The sequence below is a fragment of the Silurus meridionalis genome, chromosome 27, assembly GCF_014805685.1.
Source record: "Silurus meridionalis isolate SWU-2019-XX chromosome 27, ASM1480568v1, whole genome shotgun sequence".
Classification (NCBI taxonomy): Eukaryota; Metazoa; Chordata; class Actinopteri; order Siluriformes; family Siluridae; genus Silurus; species Silurus meridionalis.
Window position 1 is genome coordinate 10,379,009 of NC_060910.1, and position 19,146 is coordinate 10,398,154.

The window sequence follows — 19,146 nt, forward strand, 5'->3', positions numbered from 1 at the left end:
GAATTCTGTAGCCATTTGTTGGAAGTGTGTATGCTTTAGAAACACTAGTCCAGAATAGCTTCTGAGCCTCACACAGCTACTTGTGACACTTCTACTACTGCTTCTTTTGTTACTTTTACTACTGCTTCTGCTATTGCTGCTAATGCTACCACCACTATTGCTACTACTACTTCTACTACTGCTGCTACTACTACTATTGCTTCAACTGCTACCACCACTTTTTCACTGCTATTACTACCACTACTGCTACTATTACTGCTGCTATTGTTTCTAATGTTGCTGGTACTTCTACTACTACTTCTACTACTGCTATTACTACTACTATTGCTTCAACTGCTACTACTGCTAAACCCTTTTTCTACTGCTATTATTGCTTCTTCTTCTTATAGGGTAGCTGCAACTACTGCTACTATTGCTGCTGCTAACATTTCTACTGTTGCTAGCACTTCCACTACTGCTACTACTTTTGCTTAAACTGCTACTACTGCTAAAACCACTTTTTCCACTGCTATTATTGCTGCTACTTTTTATAGTGTAGCTTCAACTACTGCTACTATTACTGCTGCTACTACTTCTACATCTTCTGCTGTTGTGTGTGCTACTGTTGCTTCTACTTCCATTTTACTTCTGCTAATGCTAGTACTACTTTGGTTAATAATGACGTGACTACTACTAATTACAATTATTAGTCTGCAGTTAACTGTACTACTTATTTACTTTACTATTTTTTTTTTAAAATAGTGCTTAAAGAAAAGAGATTAAGTGAAAGTATAGTGTGTGAAAACATACCCACTTTAAGTATCCAGCCAAAAAATTTACACGATTGTATGTCAAAACACGTTTTGTAAAGCAATTTCTGTCAGACTTAAATAACTTTTATTATATACTTTTGTTATTTTAGACTTAAATAACAGTTCACTTATATGCGTTGACCAAATTAGGCAAAGGAGGCGACATGTTTTAATCAAGCCTTTGCTAACTCCAGCATATTGAATTAATATCTTACTAAAGTAAACCCCAGGCACCTTTCCTGCACTGCAGCCTGGAGGATCATCACTGTTCAAACTTTCACAGATTGCTGTTGCACTGATTACATTGTGTAGCATCACAGCAGTTGATAAATTGTCATGTTTTTTTTCTCCCCATCATTGATTGATGCTTAACTGAATTTACTTGATTAATATCTCATTTTCAGACATTGTTTGGATGAGAGATAAAAACCTCTAGGTTTGAATTGTATAACAAAGTAAAGAGGATTATTTTTTTGTGTGGAACTGTAATTTAATAATAGTACTTATTCATTTTTATTAACAATTGTGTACAAAGTATACATATGCTATAATTGTAAATAATTAGAGAAACAAAGTATAGTTAATCAAGCATGTTTCTCACCCCTGCATCGCTGATCATTGCTTTGCTAAGAAAGGTGTATCCAGGAAATGAGCTGATGTGTTTGTGCGCTGTAGTGTGTCTGTGTGTGGGTGGGTTGATAGATAGGAGAGTGTTTTGCAAAGGAAATGGCCATGTGTCATCAATTATTCTTGTTAAGTTTTGACACCCATCCTGTTCCCTGCACAGTGTATGATAGGTGCTTTTGAAAGCTATAGAGTAATTATCCTGGATCACACTAGTCATTAATTTCGGATGCCAAAGACATTACTGTCATTTCGGGTAGCCAGATTCTGCTCTCCTTATGTAACGGCTGAGCTGTTGCTCCACATCCTTGTCTTACAAAAAAGCAGCACTCATCTTGGCAAATTGGAATAATCTAGCACGAGCATTTCAGTGACAAATTGCTCTTTTTTTCAAATTGTTCTAATTGAATTTTTAAGGAAATAAGTGAATTTGAAAACATGTAAGCATTTTGATTGCCCTTGCCCTGTGAATTTTGTTGTAACCATTTTAATAAAAGCATTCCGTTTTTTGTGTGTGTGTGTGTGTGTGTGTGTGTGTGTGTGTGTTTCAAAGCTGTGGAATGTAGAAGTGTCTGCATGATTGCACACACAAACCCTGTGCATTCTTCTGCTCACTTTGCCTCATTTTCTGTATCTCTCTTCTCCCCCCTCCTTCCTTAGTCTATGGCATGCTTCTCAAGCCTGTCAGCTTTTGTTTAAAGGTTATGGACTAATACCAGTGTAACCACCATCTATGACAGACGAGGAGACACATGCCACCTCTTTACAACCCTGTATTATTCTGTAAAATAAGCAGAATACACAAATCCTTTCAACATTTTTTCTTTGTGTAAAACTCTGCTGTTTGATGCTCTTCAGCCATGTTGAATATCTTTTGTCAGCTAATTTTTATACTCAAATAGTGGTATGTGTTTGACTTGGAAATACAGAATCAGAGTTTTAGGTAAATGGCTAAAGCTTTAAGTTTTCATGTTTATTGACTGTCAGAATGAACAGTCAGTGTTGAGGCAGTATGTATTAATTGCTAAGTTTTGAGATTTGCTGCCATGTCTTTTACAACCACTATACAGCTTTTACAAAGCAATGGAAATGCAGGATTGCTATTACCCTATGATATGTTAAGTATATAATAGTTCTAAACATCCTAGTAATGGTCATTGTTTCTACTACAGGATGAAGAAGATTCATTTGTGATAAAGGCTATCATCCATGCCATCAATGACGACAATTTGCCGGGTCTGAAGCACCTCTTAGGATCTCTAACAAGCTACGACATCAATCAGCCGAATAAGGTGAGACATTCAAAAACACATGTCAACAGCAGAAATAGGAGCAAGCTGTGTAGAATTCTCAGGAATCCTTTTCAGGAGATTCTGCTCGGCTTTATTCCAATTAGAGCAGCAGCCGAGCCGAGGTCGATTGACTAGCCGATAAGCGTCTCATTTACACTGCTTATGCGCCAATTTTCATGGTGTCTTTCAAGAGCAGTGAGGATACTGAGTGTGACTAGTACGGGAACATTAAGTGTTGTTTTCTGTGATTTGTTGGTTGAGTTCTAATTGAAATGCATGAGAATGTTTGACTAGAGTTTTACTGTAACTTAAATAGTGTTAAATAGAGTCTGATTTAATCACATCTTAGCAGTGGTTGGGGTCAGGGATACAAATAGTAGCGCTTAGACTTCAAAAAGAAACGCTGTGAGTACCACAGGTTTCCCCACCCTACATCAGTACCTTATTAATGCCCTTGTGGCTGAATGAGCTCCATAACCACACTCCAAAATCTTGTGTAATATCTTTCCAGAGAAGTGGAGGTTTTATAACAGCATGTGGAATGGGATGTTCAAAAAGTATGAATTGTATGGTTATTATAAATTGTGTATTGAATGTGCAAACCCCACATCTAACAGCCAAATACTGGCCAATGACCTACTGCATTTAGTCAAGGTCACAAACAGGATTAGAGACTTTGGTAGCAGAGGATAATATAAAAACTATATATGACTGAGATTCATGAATACTCAAAGCACAATTTCATTTCTTTTTATAAGTGAATGTTAGCATTAAAATAGCAGTTTATAAAGTGTAACAACTATTTTAAATCTTGCCTTCACCATGCAGTTTTAGCATTTGGTTTAGTTATATGAGCAACTTGTTTTTCTTTCTCATGTGCAGGTGTGTTTATAGCTCATCCACATTATGCAGGCTGGTTACACATCACTCAAGGATTATTTAAATATCACCCCAAGACACCTGCATATAATCTTAATGACAAATCATAAAGTTAAATACAGTGGAACCTCGGTTTGTGAATGTAATTCGTTCCGGACAATTTTACTCTGAATAAATGTTATGCATAACTTAACGAATTTCCCCATAAGAAATAATGTAAATTCGAATAATGCGTTCCAGGACCCAGAAAATATTCATATAAAATTTAAAATACATTACAATATACAGTAATACAGTATATTAATACATTTAAGAGTGATAATTTTGTATTACTGTATATTGTAACAACAATAATTTTAAATTTAAAGAAAAAAAAACGATGTTTAACTTGGAGGAGAGTCGGCGTGAGGGAGACGAGGCGGATTGGAGGATAAGGGTTACAGCTGAGAAGGAGGGGACTCTCCTTTCATTATGATCTTGGGAAGGGTTTCTCTATCTTCACTTAGTCTAGTTTTTTTTTTTTTATCACTTTCAGTTTTTGATTTACTTCTTTTCGGCTTGACTTATTGCTGCGTTAGGAAGCATCCGCAAAGAACCAACGCACCAGCGTGATGTTCATTTAACAAAGCTTCATATGTATAACAAGACAAAATTTCATGAAATTTCATTTAATTTATTGAAATTGGCAATTCAGCCACAAGGGCATTGGTAAAATTGAGTACTGATGTAGAGTGCAAAAACGTGTTCATCTCTTCAGAGGTACAGTAACATCATTGATGAGGTGTTTTGATATCAGCCTTAAATGTTTATCTACTTTTACGTTAATGTTTATCTAGTTCTTCAAGTTCTCATGAAGAGTTTGTGTTGGTGTCACAACCACTAGCATTAGTTAATTATTACTCATAGGTCTAATGAGCTCTCAATCTTCTTCGATGATGTCAAAGTGATGTGTATATATTATGTATACTTGCTGCACTTTTATACTCAGTCATATCTATTCAGTCATCATGATTGTCTAGGTTACAAATTATTTAAAAGATTGTGTAATATTTACTGTGACATCTGTCATGTGTACATTATGATGCATAGGATTTCAACCAAATGTCTTCTTGCTCTGTTTTTGAGATGACGGAATGATGATGTGATTGCGTTCGTCTTTAAGGAGAAAAAAGAGTGAAGAGGGGGAGGGCGAGGTCGAGGAAACTCTAATCTATCCACCAGAATGAGAAGCGAGGCGTGCTGATGATTACCTTGCTTGGAGCTGTCCTGTGTGTGTGTGTGTGTGTGTGTGTGTGTGTGTGTGTGTGTGTGTGTGTGTGTGTGTGTGTGTGTGTGTGTGTGTGTGTGTGTGTGTGTGTGTGTGTGTGTGTGTGTGTGTGTGTATGTGTTTGTGTGTTTGAGTGCAAATGTGTGTGTATATGCACTCTAAAGAACATTTCCACGGCTCATGCATTTATGCATGCCAATGAATCACCTCTAGTCACATATAAACAGCTGTAATCGTAGGCGTCAGCGCAAGCATTTAAGACGAGTTCAGCAGAAAGCCTGTTTTCAGCAATTAAAGCCACAACATAAATATGGCAGAATAATTACGGCTCATCTGAATGGAAAAGTTCGAAACCTGACTCTGAGTACTTCGACGTGTTTGTAATACCTGTCCTGCTATAAGGAACTGCTGGAACTCTGTGTGAGCTTAATTAAGCCATATTGTTTCTCTCTCTGTGCGTGTGCGTCTGTGTGTGTGTCTGTGTGTGTGCATGACAGCATGGGACACCTCCACTCCTGATCGCAGCTGGTTGTGGGAACATCCAGATCATAGACGTTTTAATAAAGAAAGGAGCAGAGATCCAAACCCTCGACAAGGTGCGACTTTATTCCGCTACATGGTCTCATCGATTGCAGCAAGAATCTTAATCACACACTCTCATTGTTCCTTAATAACAGCTCTCACTTCTTGGTTAAACTTGGGGTGTGTAAGAATAAATAGGCTTCTTAAGTTACTTAGTTTGAATTGGCTAGGACTAGAATTGGAGTAGGTGATGTTTGGTAATTTCATGACCAAATCAAAATTTGTATAACAGCACCAGGATATACAGACATTTGCCAGTAAAATCATCAGAGCAAAACCCCACTGCTGGTCAGGCCATCTGTGGCCAGACGTTAAGGAGAGAACAACTAGCCATGCTCTCTGGCAAAGATGAGAGTAATAAAAATTTTTTCAGTTCAATCCCAGTGCATCACCCAGTGCAGTTCGGGCATGTGGAAGAGGGTTGATAACATGTTAGGGGACAGGTCACTAAAAATAAAGCAATTTGTTGGCATCAGAGACCATGTTGCAAAAAGAGCTGGAATTCTTTAAATTAGCCTGTGGTCAGCTATGGTGCCATCAGTGTGTTAATGAGCAGTAAAAATGCAAGTATGTTTTATTTATTTATATTTAAAAAAAATTTTTAAAAAGTTAAAGTGCTGTTTTTTTAATAGTAATATGTACAGAATACGCGAATGTTGGTTAAACTGCCATTCCTATGTATTATGCATCTGATAATCAGGCAATCAGCATAGTTGTAATTTAGCATTGATCTGTAATTAAAGCTTTAATGAAACTGTACATTTAGAATATAGAGTATATGGCAAGACCTGATCGCTTGTGCATGCTTAATTAAGGCCTTTTGGTGTCAAACATGTTTTTTGATGAGGCTTTAAAAACTAGTTTGTGTATAGATAACGTGAAGGGCTTTTAGCCACAGCCAAAATAGCCTGGTTTTGCTTTTCTCGTAGTCTGGAGCCAACGCTATCTACTATGCAGCTCGGCACGGCCATGTGGAGACCTTGAAATTCCTTCATGAAAAGCAGTGCCCTCTGGACATCCAAGATAAGGTGCCTCTCTAGCTCTCGCTCGCTCTCTCATTAGCACTCACACAGACACACACACACACACACACTCTCACATACATACATTGCCATCACTAACAGTCTTCTGGCAGTTCTATGTTTGAGATTTGTATTCCCCATCCTTCCATATGTGACACATTTTCACCTTTTCCTGCTTACCCTTTTCGCAGTTTTTATGGTCTCTTTGGACTTTTCACAGTTTCCATGGTCACTCGTTGAGCTGAGAGCTGCTCGCTCTATCAAATAATCGTTGCTCTGTTTACAAAAGCACCTCTCTCGATTCAAGAGCGTCCTCGGGCATACCAAATTGCAGCATGAAGTGCCGTAGAGATTCTGAAACATAACAAAGAGTCACGCTTTTCTGTGCATGTGCCATTATTAGAGATGGAAATTGCAAGCCTGTATGACTCGATGGGCTTTAAGTGAAGTAGCCCCAGTAAACTCTTTTATGGCTTTTATCATGTTAATATATATCGCCACTGTTAGTGTTGAATGTGTGCAATTTATGCTGTAAGTCAGACTGTATATAAACTGTCATGCATTTACCTTTGAGGTACAGTTGGTATTGCTATGGCAGACAATTTTTAAAAGATCAGTGTATGAACATAAATCTAAATCCAAATTTAAAATGAAGGATAAATATTTGAGGGAGGCCAAGTAAGAAATCTGTAAATGTGAGTCAAAGAATTGTTCAGTCAGAAAAATGATATGCATAGTACAAGGGTTCTTTAACCTTCGGCAGCCAGGACACCCTTCATTGAAAAAATAAATAAATGTACAATCCTTTAACCCCTTTAGCTCATTTGCTTTATGATCATAATCTAGCTGTCCAGACTGTATTAGACTCTTTACTAAAATCTATGCAATAATAATGGGATTATTTATTGGTGCTACATAGCCTTGTGTTCTTGATTTTTCCACTCACAGCACACATTTTTATTAATAATGTCACTATTTGTAAGTGTATTTCATATTTAGTATTCTGATGCTACTTTAATAAACATGGATTTCGAGTTCACTTCTCATGGAATCGATATCAAGGGTGGGGATTAAGACATGACCACATGACAGATGTTTCCATTTCAACTTAGTATTTAGTTGCAATTTACTGCAGACGGAGAAACGAAATAAAGGATATTTTAGGGGGATATTTTGACAGAATTCTAATTCATAAGAGGATTTCCCAAATGGAATGGATTTGTCTCAGTTTCATATAATGCACTCTAGAAAGATTGGAATTAACTGAGTAAAACTATAATAAGATTTTGTAATATGCTGAAATAGCGACGATGAAATGGCTGACTCAGACTATGTAACCCTTCATATATATATATATATATATATATATATATATATATATATATATATATATATATATATATATATATATATATATATATATAAAACACGAAAAGATTGCGACTCAAAATATATGAACGGAGTGTTTTACATCAAAATACCCGTTTAATAATTATTATTACATTTACATTGAAGTTGCAATTAAGGCCTTCATGGATCATATAAAGAATAATTATGATGCATATTTAATGATTGATGTTTAAAATTATATGCTTGTCTTGGATTTCTGAAGTAGCTCGCTGAGCTGTATTCCCTAATGCTCATATCAAACCATTACCTTTCCATTCAGCATATAATGAGTATTACAGTTTTCTTTTTCTTTATGTCACAGTCAGGGGAGACGGCTCTGCATGTGGCCTCTCGATACGGCAACGTGGATGTAGTTCAGTACCTTTGCAGTATTCGCGCCAACCCTGACCTGACAGACCGGGTGAGTAACACCAGAGGAACAGGAAAGTACTTCCTGTAAAAACAGGAACAATGTAATTCAACATAATTTTACAATTGAATGACAAAGCAACTTCAATTTACAGTAAGTAGTAGAAGACTGTATTTTAGTGAGAAAATGTTAGCGGGCATGTTATAGGTAGTGCTTATAGTGTAGTCACACTTTATGATCCAATGAATTAGAGTACAAGTATGAGTGCAGCCGTGTCACACTCTTCATAAAGGTACATTCCTGAAGGAACATTCTTGTTATTGAAAAGATCTCTATCAGGAATGATTTTTTTAAAGGAGTCCTTTCTTCTGGATTTTGGAAAGTGTGATTAGTTCTGATCTTTTGCACATTGTGTAGCATTTTCCATGGAAGCACACTGGTCTAACACAAACAGTTCTTGCAGAATTTGGTGCAAATGTGATTCATGAACTTGCCAGTAATGTTCAAAAAGCAGAAAGCACAGATTGATTTAGCACTCCATAGCAATGGCATACAGACATTGCTAATCATGTTTGTGCTTTATTTTTATTGGCAACTTTTGATACCTTTGAGCAGTGACTTAATTAAGAGCAGTTTTTATTCAATATTTGACCTGAACAGAAACATGAATGCAAGATTTCTTATTTCATGTGTGTATTTAAAGCACAAGGTCCTCTGTGAAGAATTCTGTAATGCTCCCAGTATTTAAAGGTCTTTTCCTGGTGTGTATACAATTAACACTTCTATTTCTCTTTGTCCTTCAGGAGCAGGAGACTCCTCTACACTGTGCAGCATGGCATGGGTACTCAGCAGTGGCACGGGCCTTATGTCAAGTTGGCTGTGATGTTAATGCGCGTAACCGTGAGGGTGAGAGTCCACTGCTCACTGCCTCAGCCCGTGGCTTCCGTGACATTGTCGAGTGTTTGCTGGAACATGGGGTTGACATGGACTCTACTGATAAGGTGTGCACACAGTGTGTGTACGACACACGTCCGCATGCGCACTAAATAAGCAATGGTAGAAAAGAGTGCTGTCTAGATCGATATCAAAATCAGAGAATAGAGCTCCTATTATTAGATACTAGGTATGTGAGCAATTATGTGATAGGTCTGCTCCAATATACCAGCACTGCTCTGCTCTTATAGTATAATAAATTATTTACTCTCCACATCTCCTCTGTATATGTGGTATGGATTTTAAACAGCCCCCACATTATAGATGCAATTTTGACTAGCTAAATATTCTGCTAATGTCGAAATTGCATTTGATCCATTAGATCACATGGTATAGGAAAATGGGCTCCTATGATTGCAGGGATTCTTCATTTAAAAAATGAACCATGTATAGATCATGAAAATATCAGTTTTCTTCTTGTTACAAGTTATGGTGTGTGTGTGTGTGTGTGTGTGTGTGTGTGTGTGTGTGTGTGTGTGTGTGTGTGTGTGTGTGTGTGTGTGTGTGTGTGCGGGCTAAAGGACAATCACAACGCACTGCACCTGGCTGTCCGGAGATGTCAGGTCGAGGTTGTAAAGTGCCTCCTCATCCACCACTGCTATGTGGACCACCAGGATCGCCATGGAAACACACCACTGCACATTGCTTCCAAGGATGGAAACCTGCCAGTGGTGGCGCTGCTCTGTGCTGCTAAAGCCAATTTGGACATTCCAAACAAGGTGAGTAAGGGGAAAGCTGGTTTAACATCAGCACCATGCATATGCAAAGTGACAAAAAAAGACCTTATTCTCTCTGATCCTGTTTCATCAAAAAATAAGTTATGACGTAGATACAATCGTACTTTATACACCTGATTCTATATGATATATTAAGCCTTTTTTTAACAGTAGGTTGACTAGTAAAAACCTGTAGAATTAGTAATTATACAGTAATTATTACTGCACTTGTTTGTGTATTAACTCTGACTAAGGATTTTATAGCAGATGAAAAGTCATATTGTGTAATTTTCTGTGAGGAGATTTTTTTGGTTATTATTTTTATATGGAGTCTCCAGTGTCAGTGTTTTTTTAACAGTCAAAGGTAAAGCTGCAACTTTGTGTTCCATCATGGGGAAGTCCTCCTAATGAGGCAACATAAGAACTGCCATATAGAATATATTTTAAGCGAGAGAGAAAATAGTAACTGGTGAAGGTGAAGCTACTCCAGTAGATGCTATGATACAACAGGACCTTGCTTGTTTCATGGGAATGCACAATATATTATATATTTAACATTTTCTTGTTGGGATGCTTGATTATTGTTTGTCTAAAATGCAGATATTTATTCCTCATGTAGCAACATATGTGGGATATATGTTATATAGTTCATCTACATTTTCTTAAAGAAAAAAATGATGGAAACGTCCTGTATTTATACTTGTCCCGAAAACATCAGTGTAGATGATAAGGCGTTTCCTTAATGTTTGCTTTTACCAGACATATAAAATGCATTATATGAGCATTTACTTATAAAAAAAACTTGACAGGGTCAGTGAAAGTCTTTAATACATGGACTAATATTCAACATTTTGTCCAAAGGAATTGCTCTTACCTGAGGTTTTAAACAATTGTTATACTAATCAATTAGATTCCCACTTCCTCTATTTTGCTTCTCTCCCTGCTTCCTTCCTTTGTGTTGTAGTTTTCTGTCGGAATGCTACATGCATGATTTAAAACCATTTGTTAGCATTATGGTCTGATGAGCAAATTTACTTTTTGTTCTTTTGTTCTGAGTGTATTAAAAAGAGAACTTCCATTAGCCAGCAGGCTGAAGACAGATGGTGGCTCTCATTCAAAGCTTTACCAGGAACAAAATGTTTTTGTTATAATAAAAATGGTCTGTCAGCTTTAGGATTTCTTCTGAGCCAGAAATGGAAATTTCAGGGTTTTTTTATTGCTATTATTTCCATTTCAGTAGAATTTTTATATTCCACTTGACTGCTTTAATCTGTATAGTCTGTATGTGTTATTGATTGGATGTGGTGTGGTGTAATTTTAAGACTGGCTTTGCTTTATATTTTTGTCACAGTTTGGGAAAACTCCTCTCCATATCGCAGCAGGTAACGGAGGACTGGAGGTAGTGCGGCATCTCTGTGTGGCTGGAGCGAACACAGAAGCAATCACTAATGTGAGTCATGAAATATAGCTTGTGGATTTACAAAAAGCCAGGCTTTTACATGAGTTATCTGTAGGTACAAGGTCTTTAAAGAATTAAACAAGCAGATGCCATTTTAGATATGTAAAGTATAGAAATTAAGTTAAACTAAAGTTGGAAATAACAGAATGGTTTTGTTTTTACCACGCCTCTGCGTAGGCAACTCAGAGACGGTTACTAATATGAGTAATACAAACCCACAACAAACCACAGCAAAGTTCGTTTTTGATCACAATGGGTTGGGGTAATCAAAAAAACTTAACACAGCTTCTCAACCTTAGTCCTGGAGTATACCACCTGTCCAGCACATTTTTTTGTATCAGAGCTGTCTTAAAGACTCATGGCTCATATAAATATACTCTGACATCCAGATAATTGCTTAAGGAAAAATAAAAATCTACTAAGGAAAAATGACTTGTGTAATAAGTAACTCACTACTTAAGTTTGGATTTACAGAGTAAGCATTGGTGGTATTAGTAAAGAGACCAACCGTTCACTATAGTTTACAAGCAACCAGAATCATATATTGTACTGCTTATCAATATATTGCATCATACATAAGGGACACTCTTTATTTGTGCCAAATGGAAATGAACAATAAAGACCAGTGGCATAGCTTGTGGATTTTATATACTTTTCAGACTTTTTTTTTTTTTTTTTACGAATGATTGGCATATTCTGTGAGATTGTTAATATCTTAACATACTATAGAATTATACCAGCACATCTAGTGTTGATATTTTTTAACCTTGACAGAGTCTCTGAGTGAACAGTGCATCTGTATGACAGCCATTTGGCAACCTTTATAAACACTAAGAATGTTGGGGATTTAAACTATTTTTTAGTTAACCTGGCAGGAAAAGGATGGTGATATTCATCTCTAGGGATGGGAGTAAAATAATCTACAGTGTAAGTGGTATTTTAAGGGCCTCTTACATACAATTATTAAATTATTCCATAAACGTTGTAGTGCATTAACTTTCACCTTCCATTAACCGAAATCCAGTCCCTGCGGAAGCTAGGAAAATAAGATTACGCTCATGAAATTGAGTTTGCTGTGTGTTTTTTCATTGGTATAAATGACCCCTAAAAGAACACATTTAAGTATGACGTTCAGCTCCTTCGAGCACTAATTGCTCACTCTCCAGTACTAACTCTATGCAGGTCTATAGCGGAATTATGGCTCTGTGACTGAAAAAGCATGAAATCAATACAGGTCAAGGCAGCTGGGTGTGTATTTGTGTAATCGACTGTGGAGTGTCTGATTCCAGTAGTGTGTGTAAGCAGCATCAGTAACTCCTGCTCCTCTGAGACAAGCTTAAACAGTTTGTGTTTTCTTCTGGCACTTTATAAAAATAATTTATTTATAATGTATTATATATATATATATATCCACTCGATCATGTGCAGATTATTTGTGTGCATATGTGAAAAGAACCTGCTAGAACCTTCTCTCAGGTTCTAGCAGCTTTTAGTGATTCCCAAAACAAGTCATTTATCAGCCCATCTCGGCTCTGTCAGTACATCTTTGCTCAACACAGATGAAAGACATCAAACTTATTCAATTTCTTTGACCATTAAGACAGCGATGTTCCCCATCATTAATTCTCGCTGGCCCTCATTAAGTCATTAGTCGGGCACTACTACACTCTCAGGCCAGCAAGCAGTTTCTCTCTCCTAAGGACCTGACATAGTACTGAGGTATTTTTGTTTGTGTAAATGTGTGTTGATGGTTTTGGTCCATTTTGCACCTGGTGTCTTTTTTTACAGTTTGTATGTCTTTGTCAGTATGAGAACCCTGGCCTCATTGTGTCAAGGGAGTCTATGCCTCGCTTACCTCAGTTTTCAGCTTGGAAGGCACCTTCAGATGTTTTGAGACATTGTAGCTCATAAATGAAGAAAAATACCTCCCATATGTGCTATAGTGATGGCCATGGCTTTTAGAAGGACAAAGATCTATTTTAAAAAACAGAGCACATTCTGTCCAAATGTGTTCAGACACCTGACCTTCAAAAGTCGTATTATATTTGTAAACAAATAGCTAAGATATCCTGTTTTAGTATACATTTGCTATGTAGCTAACACTAGGCGTAAGCATTTTAATATATGTTTACATTTACATTTGCGGCATTTAGCAGACGCCCTTATCCAGAGCGACGTACAAATGTGCTTTAAGTCTCTAGCAATGAATAAATCTACACTGGTATGCCAGATTACAAACTTAATATAAATATAACTCTTGAATTCTACAAGGCAAACTTGGAAAGTGCTAATTTAAGTGTTTCAGGAAGAGGTAGGTCTTCAATCGTCGCTTGAAGATAGTCAGGGACTCCGCTGTACGGACATCTAGGGGAAGTTCATTCCACCACCTCGGTGCCAGAACAGATTGTATACTTACCTCTCATTCTGAGAGAAGGTGGTACCAGTCGAGCAGTGCTGGAGGATCTCAGACAGCATGGTGCAGTGCGAGATGTGATGAGGTCACTAAGGTAAGATGGCGCGGGTCCATTTTTGGCCTTGTAGGCAAGCATCAGTGTTTTGAATCTGATATGTGCAGCTACTGCATATATATGTACATATGTATATATGTATTTATATACGAGTTGGAAATCCCCTCAGAAATCATGTCCTGTTTGGCTTGTTTCAGTTTGGCTGCTAGTATTTGCATTAAATTTGTTGACCTTTATAAATACGACTTCAATTTCGTTTTAGTAATCCTCAGGATAGGTTATACAAGATCTATAGCTAGCAGTAGCAGTTCATATAGGAAATATTTCTCTCAGACATCCTGTCAGATTAGGTGGTTTTTGTATGTGGTTCACAAATTACGGGGGGGGGGGCGCTATGTAATGGAGAACGCTGTCTATTCATGGTACAGCTTTGAGAAAGGGCCACATCTGTTTTTAGCTGTTTGTTTAGCAGTATGCTTGTGGTCTCAGGTGCTGGCTAATTGTATTGAAGGGTGTTTAGTGTGGGGATTTTGGGGTTACTGATTTTCTGGAAGCTCTTAAAGTGTGTGTGTGTGTGTGTGTGTGTGTGTGTGTGTGTGTGTGTGTGTGTGTGTGTGTGTGTGTGTGAGAGAGAGAGAGAGAGAGAGAGACAGAGACGTGCTGTTGGCTTTTCCAATTAGCATGAGAATTTTCACAACCCTAAGCTGTCCGCATGCCCATAAATCTAATTTGTCTTTAGTGACAAAAACCGAAGGTCTTCTATTGTCTTTGTCAATAGCCATCATCCTTCTTCCGGACCTATGTAATATATCAAGGATTATATATAGCACACTTTTTCCCCTCTTTTTCTTGCCCTGGCTGTTATAGAGAAACTCCCACCTTCTGTAATAGAGAAAAGAGAGATGTAATTCAGAAAACTAATGGGTTTTTACTTTCTCAGCCTTGCTCATCTTACCAGCTCACATCAGTCTGTCCTGAAGCTTTTCTCTTCATGTCAAATGTCATCTTCATTTCTTCTACTTTTTTCTTTCATAGGATGGGAAGACAGCAGAGGAATTGGCAATTGCAGAACAGCAAGAGCATATAGCACTTTTGTTGGCCAGACTGAAAAAGGTGCCTGGTCTCTCTTATCCTGTCATTATACAACACATACAAATCTCTTTTTGGTGGTTCTGGAAGAAATACATTTTGATAGCAGGTTTTGTGTGTGTGTCATGCATATGTAGACTGAATAATTGTAATGTCTTATGATGTAGGCAGATTTTCAAATTAGACACACAGGTCTTGTTCAGGCTCTGAGACACATAATATATCAGTCACCACTTTTTTTTTTTTGCTTGTACAGTTTCTACGATCTCTAAGCTACATACATAAATCTGCTTCCCTGTGAACTAATGGCTTCTTTTCATTTCCTCTTTGATTGCTCCCCTAGGACAACCACAAAGGCAGCTACATCCAGCAGCTGAGACCCACTCAGACACCTCAGCCACGGATCAAGCTGAAACTGTTTGGCCACTCAGGTTCTGGGAAGAGCACGCTGCTAGAATCGCTGAAGTGTGGCATCCTGAGGAGCTTCTTTAGGCGTAGGAGACCAAGACTCACTAACCCTGTTAGACACCCGGCCTCACCTGCAACATCTAAACCTGCTGGTAGGAAGCCATGAGAATGCTTTTGAGAATCACCCCAAATAAGCTTTGATATTGGTAGGCTGTCAAACAAAAGAAAAAAGTTTTATGCATGCTTAATACATGATCAAGAAGTTGAACTTTCAGCATGTTGTATTTGGTGAAGCTAATGTTGGTCATTTGACATTTCCAAGTTTGGTCATTCTTTAATGAGAATGTTCCTACTAGCCTTTGAAAAGGAAATGGCAGTTTCAGGGAAAGATGAGTTCAGTCGAACAGTGTAGAGTTCAGTGAAAAGTTTCAAGTGTCGAGTACTAGACACTAGCACAGTGGACTAACACGTTCTCCAATTTGTCATGCAAGTGTAGGAATGAAGCATTAAAAAAAAAACATTCTTTTTTTTCACCCTACACTGATAAAAGAGTTTGTATTATTCTATTGCTTTAAACCTCATTCTGAGCCTGAGCTGGATTGGCTGAGGAACATTTCCCACATTGATGTCATTCATGGCCATTCTTTGCAAATTCAAATCAAGCAAGCCTCAGTCTCGGGTGCCATGACGCACACCTGCTTTGTCAGTCACTCTGTAAAGATGGTATGTGAATGATGAGAATTTCATATTGTTAAAGCGTGTGTGTTTGTGTGTGTTTGTGTGTGTGTGTGTGTGTGTGTGTGTGTGTGTGTGTGTGTGTGTGTGTGTATATATATATATATATATATATATATATATATATATATATATATATATATATATATAAAATAATCGCTATTGGTAATTATTGCTATGATTAAAAAAATAATAATACAGATGGCTTGATGCAAGGATTTGCATTTTTTATTAGAATCTCTAAAGTCACTACATAATTTAAGAAGTGGAATGCTGAATAAAACAATGTTATTTGTGAAGGTTATAGGATTTTGAATGACCACACTGCCCTCTTCTGATTATAAATTATTACTGCACAGTGAACTGGATCATTTTATTCTGCAATTAATCTGTAACCTTCACAATGATTTATCAGGTGATTTTCAAGTTTTTTTCTTTTTTTTTTACTCCCTTTCAGTGTCTGTGAGTATTTCCAACCTATATCCAGGCTGTGAGAATGTAAGTGTGAGGAGTCGCAGTATGATGTTCGAGCCCAGTCTGACCAAAGGAGTGTTGGAGGTCTTTACTCCTGTCCACAGCAGCCTGAACGCATCCGATGACACAGCCACCAAGGCCATTGACATCCACATAGCCAACGTCAATGGTTAGAGGTCCACATTTTTCTTACTCATTTTATATATATATATGGAAATAAATCCAAGACAAGAATTTGAGATCATTTCAATAATAAATACATAATAAATCAATTTATTATACCAAGAAATTATTTGTTAAATAATTTAACATTATCTGTAAGTAATGACCACAGACAGTATGTGACTATGTACAATTACATTTGGATGGTATGATTTATTGTAGGAAATGTGTTCTATTAAAAATTGATTTTTGGGTTTATACTGTGTGTTCATATAAATTATACTAGCTGAAAAAAAAATTCTCTAGAAGGATAAAAAAAAATGACTGGCTAAAATATTTATGAAAGTGTCTTGGAAAAAAATGTCATTCCCATAAGCATTAATTGACCAGCTTCAATGCCTGCTGTTAGACCTTCCAATAAATACATTTTCTGTCCTTTTCTCAGAATGGCAAGCACACGAATTGTGTAATCTGCGAATACAGGAAAATGATTTGTGTGTTTGTATGTGTGTGTGTGTGTGTGTGTGTGTGTGTGTGTGTGTGTGTGTGTGTGTGTTTGTTAGGTGTTGGAGACTTCAGCATGTGGGAATTCTCCGGTAACCCAGTATACTACTGCACATACGACTATTTTGCAGCCAATGACAGTACAGCCATCCACCTGGTGTTGTTCAGCCTGGAGGAGCCGTACGAGACTCAACTCAGTCACATCACCTTTTGGCTCAATTGTCTCAAGGCGCTCACGTTGCCTGAGGACAACATTGGTGAGTGTGGGTTTGTGTGAGTTATATTAAATTAAGTAACATGCTTTGAGGATGGTTTTTTTTAGCCTGTATGGTGAAGGATGAATTACAAAGAATGTGTTGCTTTATTTATTTTACATCCTGATAGGCGTAGTCTCTGCCCTGTACTCACATCCACAGGGCTTAAGGGCTCAGTGAATTGAATGTCCTTCATAAATGATCTGGATTTAGTGCAGCTGAACATGTATGTGAGATTCTGGTGCGATCAGGAGACAGTGCTTCTCACTGCTATCATCCAAACATGACTCGAGGAAATATATATATTTTTTACTTTTTATAAGACATTTAAGTGTATGTCTTTATTTCTTATTCTGGTGGTTTGTTGACCGATTTTGTGTTACATTTATTTTAGTATGTAAACCTGTAAGTATAATTTAGTATATTTTTCTTGTTAAGGTTATCAAACTATACCTCAGACATTATGTTTAAATGGACAAGTAGGCATGCATCTGCAACTGTTGCTAACTGCTAACTGTTGCTGCTAACTGTTGCATTACCTCAGTCATACTTTCAGTCCTTAAGCAAACACATTATCATTTTCTTCGTTATGTTTTGATTTTAAGAGCTAGAATGCATCAAAAGACATGTAGGAGACTCATAATAGTGAGTAATGTATTTCTAGATCCAAAAAAATTGAAGAAATTGTTAGCTTTAGATTTGTGTTTGGTAGATCTCACTATCAGCTGAACACTTATGCCATATATATTCTTGCCTCTCTTTGCTTAAGGCAGGTCAGTTCATAAGTAGATATATGAACTGGTTTTGAGTAAAAAATAATCATGACGTTTACTCTGTGTAATACTAGCAATGCAGAGAATAGCCTGTTTACTCATTAATAGCTTCCTTATTTTCACTGTCTGTATTTCCCAACAATACAATTTTGAGTGCTTAAATGGTAAGCAACCTTCCCATGCCTACAGCATAAATTCAAAAATGACTAATTACAGAATGCAATAATTAATGTGACATTAGAAAAAAAAGAAATCAGGTAGTTTTTTCGCCGTTTGTTTTTTTCAATACTTCACATTTATTTGTCGATCTGTAACCAACAGTGAAATACGTTTATTTAATGCGTGTTCTTTCAGGCTCTTTATGTGCTTTCTCTGCTGGAGGAAGCAATTTAAGGCACATGCGTTTACATCACAGTAATAGTTCGTCACTTGGCACACAGTTTTATCCAGAGTGAACTGAACAAAATGTTCAAACAGGAAAAGGGAGGATTATATGGATTTTGTAATCTAAAACATGTCTTGTTTTGTTTTCTTTGAATGCGTGTGTAACATAGGGCGGAGGGACATTTCAAAATTATAATAGTACAAAGAAAAGCAGAAAGAACAAACTACTCATCATGTTCAAATCTATTAGTTTTAGAAAAGCACCCTGAAGTGAATTAAGGTCATATAACAAATGTCCTGAACTATTCTACACAATAATTACCAACATTAAACATTTATAATTATACTTAATATCATAACACAATAAGATAGTTCTTATGATTTATGGTATTCAAACATTTTCTCACCAGCCTTATTTATGCACCTTTGCAAGTAATATATGAAAATCAATCTATTGTAAAAAATTATAGAGACACAAAACAGAAATCACTGGTTGTGAAGACTCTTCTGG

The 19,146-nt window shown here is 36.9% G+C and overlaps 1 protein-coding gene across 2 annotated transcripts in view; it reads left to right on the forward strand.

Moving 5' to 3' along the window:
• Nucleotides 1-19,146, forward strand: part of dapk1 (death-associated protein kinase 1) — a 57,096-nt gene that overhangs the window by 30,466 nt on the left and 7,484 nt on the right. For both annotated transcript variants that reach the window (XM_046841440.1, XM_046841441.1), the window contains exons 12-22: nucleotides 2,588-2,707; nucleotides 5,351-5,449; nucleotides 6,365-6,463; nucleotides 8,169-8,267; nucleotides 9,020-9,217; nucleotides 9,731-9,928; nucleotides 11,277-11,375; nucleotides 14,888-14,965; nucleotides 15,285-15,501; nucleotides 16,542-16,727; nucleotides 17,284-17,481. In XM_046841440.1, coding sequence (XP_046697396.1) covers nucleotides 2,588-2,707; nucleotides 5,351-5,449; nucleotides 6,365-6,463; nucleotides 8,169-8,267; nucleotides 9,020-9,217; nucleotides 9,731-9,928; nucleotides 11,277-11,375; nucleotides 14,888-14,965; nucleotides 15,285-15,501; nucleotides 16,542-16,727; nucleotides 17,284-17,481 — 1,591 coding nt within the window. The remainder of the gene's footprint in view (nucleotides 1-2,587; nucleotides 2,708-5,350; nucleotides 5,450-6,364; nucleotides 6,464-8,168; nucleotides 8,268-9,019; nucleotides 9,218-9,730; nucleotides 9,929-11,276; nucleotides 11,376-14,887; nucleotides 14,966-15,284; nucleotides 15,502-16,541; nucleotides 16,728-17,283; nucleotides 17,482-19,146) is intronic.